The 6,943-nt window shown below is 39.1% G+C and overlaps 1 protein-coding gene across 1 annotated transcript; it reads left to right on the plus strand.

Annotated features, from left to right (window-relative positions):
- The first annotated feature begins 2,943 nt into the window (after positions 1-2,943).
- LOC108680320 lies at positions 2,944-4,941 on the plus strand. The gene is made up of 4 exons (XM_018169124.2): positions 2,944-3,627; positions 4,056-4,168; positions 4,366-4,478; positions 4,928-4,941. The coding sequence occupies exons 1-4, from the start codon at positions 2,944-2,946 to the stop codon at positions 4,939-4,941; spliced, it is 924 nt and encodes a 307-aa protein (XP_018024613.2).
- Positions 4,942-6,943: the final 2,002 nt, after the last annotated feature.

Raw genomic sequence — 6,943 nt, forward strand, 5'->3', positions numbered from 1 at the left:
GCCTTATATCAGCCGCATTTCACTTTATTTGACATTAACCAATTTTTTTGAGGCAACAAATTGAAATTTTTTCTCCAAAGTCTTCAAGCAATGCCACATTTAATTAATGCACATTTGTAGACCCAACCGGGCATGTTATTAATACACAAATCGAATTTTACTGAAGTAAACCGTTCTTAAGCAGCAGCACTCAAATTAGCGTGTGGGCATTTTACTTATCGAAAAAATAATTCTATAGCGAGCTAACACATAACTAAGATCAGTCTCAATCAAACTTGTGGCACCAAAAATATTCAAACAGTCACTCAGTATTAAAAAACGGAATACTTCAACTGTAGAACCAAAAATTCAGAAGCGGAAGTCTGGTTCAAAAGTGAATAGTTCATGGTAATTTACCAGGCGACAGCAAGAAATTTACAGAACATCAGTATATATAACCACATAATTGTGTACAAATTTTTACTAGTTTGTCAAAGTACAAATTAATTTTGTTACAGACAAATTCCATGGAGCTTACGCAGCCTTGTATATTGGAAGCGTTTCAATCATCCCAGAAACTGGGCGTTTAAATTTATTGCAGGACACAATAACAGCTGAGACACCTGCGTCGCTGGTGTCTCAGCTTCACACTCTTTTGTGTGAACATTCAAGACGATCATTAATGCATGCATCCTTTCTGGTTCATCATAGTAGGAATTGTATTTTAATAATTATTTCATTTTCATGGTTCAGAAAATAAGGAATTTTTAACATTATTTCATTTTATTATTTGGCTATTTCGCTATCAATTGTACAAGTATCTCAGTGTTTAACATGCGGTTCGTGGCAATCAAGTCGTGCAGTTTTGTTGAATGATCTCATAAGTCATTCTTTGTCCCCAGTAGCTTTTCTCTCAGATTATGCTTATTGAGAACCATATGTAAACCTTTATTTTACCCTCGATCTTCGTTGGAATAAATAATATTCATATGACATTCGATCATAGCATTGAATTTTCATTGAGGAATTAAACAGAAACAAATTCAATGGGTTCCATGACATTTGTTGATGTAATACAAGCAATTAATTGAATGGTAACTCATTAACTAGTCAATACCAGACTGAATTTACCTATTGATACTGCGTATGTATATGGATACCATATGAACTTGGGCATAAATGCAGATGTAAAAAAGTTCGGGTTCAATACATTGTTCATCCGAGCGTGTATCGAAATAATAACTCTGGTCTTCATTCACATGCCACAACGAGAACTTCGAGCCGTACGTGCCCTGATGGCGCAAAATGATTACGATGCAAATGACAAATCGGTATTGAGTCTGGCAGAACACTGGTCATCGGCAGATAATAGAATGACAGGCGCCAAAACCATCATCGTACTGGAAGAGTCCACTACGCTCACGTCCTCAGATTTCCGTGATACGCTGTCAACGCGAGATGGGATAGCCGGATATTCCATCAAGACGAATTGGATGATGAGGATCTGCAGGATGAATGTGACGCACCCAATTTATCCCCAAATACAGATGAAAAGAGCAATTTTTTTAGTTGGACTGACAAGGTTTGAGGTGAGATAAATACCTGGAATATTCCTGTACAATATGCCTTTTAAAAGCAATTTATGTTGGAGCCAAAAACCAAAACCATAGTGTCTAATTGAAAGCAATGAGGTAAATATTCTCCTCTGAATGAAAAGGGCTACATTTCTAAATAAATGGTCGTCAGTTGTAGGCTAGTCCCTAGCAACCGATTGAAATCGGCATGTCAAGAGCCTGTTGCGTGTACCGTAAGAATCAGTTAAATATCTTGAAGGTCTAAACTAAATAGCATTACCAACTCCAATAATGCAGAACAATTATACAGTGCGTTCAAGAAATATTTCCTTTGTTTGCCACGAGATTGGGATAAAAAGATTTCGTTCCACGTTTTTCAGCGCTCCAATCTGCCGGCAGTCCCTGAGGGCCATGAACAAAATATCGCGTTGGGATAATGTCGGCAGAAACGCAGGAAATTTCAAGCAAGGCTGCAAACGGCTCCCATTGCTCCGCTGATTTTCGAATTTATGAGAGATACAAAAACATTTCCGATAATCAAGTAATTTAAACCGAGTTAACAAGGTAAATTGCAGTCAATTTACAACAAACTGTATAGAGGATAATTCTAGTATTTGAAATCATTCATGAAATCATGTTTCAAATCAATAAATATCTATAACCAACAAAGAATATTGAAAATGCTTACGGGAGATGTGGTTGACGATTAATTTTGACAATTCGGTGAAATCTTGAGCGATAAATTTAGGACATTCAGAGAGAGTATCATTACACATGAATACCTAAAAAACTGACAAGTGATACAATGTGCTCTGTTCTAAAGCATGCATATAATTTGATCTAACGCTCATCGAGCGCCTCAATTTGTCATCCTGATGACACTGAGCTCCTTAGGTCGCTATAGCGCTCAGCCGTTGATCCTCAGAGGCTTAGACAGGATAGCTCTTAACGTCCCATGGATTGACCCGGCCATCACAGATCCTGCCGCTGACCTCAGCAATATTAGTGTTCGGTCACGATCTTGGGGCGTCGCGAGCTCACTAGCCATCCTATGATGACACAATTGCAAATCAGTTCTCAAGCAGTTACTGTCAACTCCAAGCTATCCGTACTCATGGGCACTATGCGTCTCTTTAAGCAAGGTAGAAGTATATGTTATGGTTGGTTTAACCAATATTTTGGTCATCGCATGAGTATTCAACATGCAGACGACAAAAAAAGTGAAATTCAAAACGTAAAATCGTCTAGACTCTAAACGTCCAGTGCAACTCCATGGCACGAGGAAAATTATTGGATAAATAACATGCATGTATGTTGCTGCGCACAATTGAACAAAAAGCTTTTTAAAAGAACTTTCCGCGTAAATTCCCAGTTCAACTCAGTCGTTGGGATGGGCGGACGTGCCAGGTTACTCATGTTTCTGATTTTCATTTTGATATTAGCGATAGTAAATTTATTAAAGAACGAGTCCACAAAATCTTCGACACAAACGATGCCGCAGAACACAAATTTTATCGATCGCCTTCACTTCCCTACTAATGATAATGGTAAATATTTGGCAGATGAAAGCTGTCAGTCGCTGTTTAGTGTCACTGCTAATGTGAAATACTTGAAAACTAATTCTGGTGACGTTTTCAAAGCTTTGCAAGAAATAAAACGGAAATTTGAACAAAACATCGCTGGATCTACGGAGCCATATGAAAATTTAAGTCGATTTTACCCCAGTCTCCTTGAAAAAATGTTTCGGCGCTCAGAGCTCAAGCAAACAGTTCAGTATCCAGTAAACCTCACGTCTACATATAGAGTAAAAGAATCAATGCTAAAAAATCAGCCTGTTTATTCGTATAAAATTACTGAAAAGTCAGTTCTAGAGTTAACGGCAAACACGCTGCCGAGCCTCCCGTGCATGATGGAGATGTACGAGTACCCAGATACTTTGCGGTGCCTAAATCGAACTGTCACGAATAACAACGGAACTTACAACATCACTTTCTTGGGAGACTCCAAACTAAGAGATTTGTTCTTCACTTTGCTTATGGAGACCAGGCATCTTGACTACGTTATACATCGAGATGTGAGTAAGAGTATTTTTGATTTTACATAAGTAATACCGCAGAACAAATACGGAATATAAGATGGATTAGATTCCATGGCAGAACAACCTAAGAACTCATCCTTGATCCTTAATAAACGAGTATGGGTTAACATTAGAGTTCACCTTTTGACCTTTAGGACGAGTAAATTACTTCATCGTACGTGACAACAATTACAATTATAACTCCAGAGTAAGTATTTTCCTAAAAAAATCAAACCGAATCTCTGGTACTCAATAATTGATTGTGTATCTAAAAAGTGCACCTGAAACAAACGAATCATGAAATATTTGTTCTTGAAGTGCCGCGGAGAGAAAATTTCCGGCAAGTATCAAACACAATGATCTTTTATTTATAACATGCAGCGAATATGACCATTGAGTAACGCATATTTGTATCTCAATTTTAGAATGGCACGACATCCTTGACGGAGTCTCTGCTGGAGATGGTGGATGACCGCCATATTTGGAGCAGTAGACATGCCGTGTCATCGACAATTCCTGGGCTGCGGATCTCGCTCGTGTGTGTTAACAACGATCACACAGTTGGATATGTTTAATTCAATCTTAGCTTTTTTGTGATCGCAATCTATGTTATAAGGCTTATTCAAAACAGTTCGTGGTACATTTTAGTAAAATTCAGTAGCTTTGCCATGTAATGGTGATGCTATCACAGCAAATGTTAACATGCATGACGATGACGTGACGTTTTGTTCCCAGGTTTGAACGCTTCAGTTTTTTCACCCAGAAAAGCATCAAAGAAAGCATCAGCGTACAGCAGCTGATAGGGTGGATAGAAGACGAAGCCCAGGCCCCCGACGTCCTTATCATAGGTGAGTTCAGCAGGAGTTTCGTAGGAGTTAAAACTCGCCTATTGCTAACGCTTGCCCGGTCTTGAATCGTTCAGAGCTCAGTGGTTTTTGAACTGTGGGACGCATACCACTAGAGGTAAGCGAGGGCCTTCCCATCCAACAGTTTCGTGGGTCATAGAAAATATTTGTCTTTTTACCGAAGGAAAATATATTCTGTATAAGACAAGACAATCCGGCAACTTATTGCAACTGTTGTCTTACGCCACTTTTGCGTTGCTGCAGCGCTTTAAGTTTAAGTAAGAAACTGAAATTAACACCGCAGCGGCTAATAAGCAGTATTATTGGTACATCGCAACTCTATGACTCCTAGTACGACTTGATCATTAGGTTGACGCCACTGGTTTGGAGAATATACAAGTTAAAATCTAGTATTGGTCGCGTCAATGATTAGTGGAACATTTTGTTTGCAGCTGAGGTATTCTGATCTACATCGATGATAGAGAAGACTTGTCTCGCAACTTTTAACTATTATGACAGCAGTGAGAGGTTTTTGTGTACAAATTTCTTGCCTGATATCCAAAAGATAGTAATTTCTTCCTGCCTGACAGGCTATGGCCAGTGGATGTTTTACTTGATGGTGCTGTACAACAAGCTTCCATTCACGGCATTGAACGGCATCGACTATCTGCTAGGAGTCGACAAGATGGTTACAACATTAGTGAAGAAACTCTCTAATAAAACACTTGTCTTATTTCTGGCGCAAACTCGACAGCGTCCATACGCCAGAACAGAATATAACGTCAAATATGACGTCAATAACGTGGCGAATACAGAGTGGCGTGATAGCGTCCTCCTGCAACGGTTGAGCATGAATGACGATCATCTGTCTGACAGTTTCAACATCCACGGTCTCAACGGCGATAAATTTGCGAAGCACGTAGCTGCTTCTGAAGCAACCAGACATTATTTGGAGAATGACATAAGGCGGCGCTACAAAGAATTCGTTTCAAACCTACCACTAAATCTGCGACCCAATTCGACTTCAGAGGCCGAATATCTGAACTTTGAATCTTATAACTCAAAATCTTTCGACGGCATCGATTCACTTATTCGGTTCAAAAACAGGACCAAAATGGAAAGACCGAAGATGTTGTTCTGGGATTCATCGCTACCTTTAAATTTAGCAAGCCGTAGGGACTGTGCAGTATTATTTAAGCATGATAAGGAAACGGCAAACGCTGTTCCTTTCCTTATAGGCCAGAAAATGAGGACCTTGAAGTATAGGTTTCTTCTAGAACAGATGCAGAAATATTTTGCGGCTGATGCCAAAGAGGCTCCAAGAACAAATCTCTACAAAAGCATACGCACAAAAATGGAGAAATCCAACTCTAGCGAGTCGCGCTTCAAACCTGGAATGTACCATAACACTACATACCGATTGCATTCCGCTGAAGAATTTCCATCAAGTAAAACAAGAAAAGTCGGATACACCAAACAAAATCTCAAGAAGGTAGGTGATTCCGAAATTAAAACACCATTAAGTCTCAAAGGTGAATCTAAGAATAGAAATTTCACGAAGGTCGACGAATTACTGTTTCAGCATCCCAAGTCTCTACAAATAAATTTAAATGAATATTCCAAGTCCTTGGATGGATTTCAGAACGCGAACCGGTTTTCAAAAGAAATTCGGTCTGCAAACAAATCTGAAGTTGTATTTCAGAATGAATCACAGTCTACAGATGAAACGTACTTCACAGACTTCGTGAATGCCTATAGTTCGCCTCGACTAAACTGCCTTGACGATCTTCACGCCGGCGTGTCCACAAACCAATTGGAAGCGCAGCAGCTTCTCAATTTGCTGTGCAACAGGTTTGTTACCACTGATAATAACCTCTGCTGTCAATAGCAGCGATCAATTTTCTGTGCAATAGATTTGTAATTTCTGACAACAACCTGAGCTGTCCCAAAGTAACGATCAATTCGCTGTGCTGTTGGTTTGTACTTTCAGACAGTAACCTCTCTGTCACTACTCACTAGTAACGATTAATTTGCTGTGCTGTAGGTTTGTACCAGCTTATAATAACCTCTGCCATCACTTGGAAAAATCTATAACTTCACACTACGATCCTCAAAATAATTGCGACGGCCTCAGTGCGAGATGCGCTGACCTGTGAACGTGTTCATTGCCATTACAGTACAAAAATTATTCTTAATTGGTTTACTACTATCAAATAGTAAATCAGATTTTCGAACGTCAATACAATAGATATTACTCGTATAAAATGACTGATAGCCAGATAAGTTTCGAAGTATTTTCGTAAATTACGCATTCACATTAAGGTGGTGAACGATTACAATATCTAAGCAGACGAGTTAGGAAGTAACGTTTATTGGACAGGTCTTTAGTTGATTGATGGTAACCATCAGAACATAATTTTCTAACAATTGATCTGATGAAGAGAATGCGGCACAAATTCATTGAAAAA

Source organism: Hyalella azteca, unplaced genomic scaffold (genome assembly GCF_000764305.2).
Source record: "Hyalella azteca isolate HAZT.00-mixed unplaced genomic scaffold, Hazt_2.0.2 contig4003, whole genome shotgun sequence".
Lineage (NCBI taxonomy): Eukaryota > Metazoa > Arthropoda > Malacostraca > Amphipoda > Hyalellidae > Hyalella > Hyalella azteca.

Bases quoted from the DNA above. Each gene is read 5' to 3' on its own strand.
- LOC108680320 (XM_018169124.2), top strand. From the start codon at position 2,944: ATGGGCGGACGTGCCAGGTTACTCATGTTTCTGATTTTCATTTTGATA. The intron at 3,628-4,055 runs GTGAGTAAGAGT...TCTCAATTTTAG, and splicing joins ACTACGTTATACATCGAGAT to AATGGCACGACATCCTTGAC. The intron at 4,169-4,365 runs GTGTGTTAACAA...TTTTGTTCCCAG, and splicing joins GGGCTGCGGATCTCGCTCGT to GTTTGAACGCTTCAGTTTTT.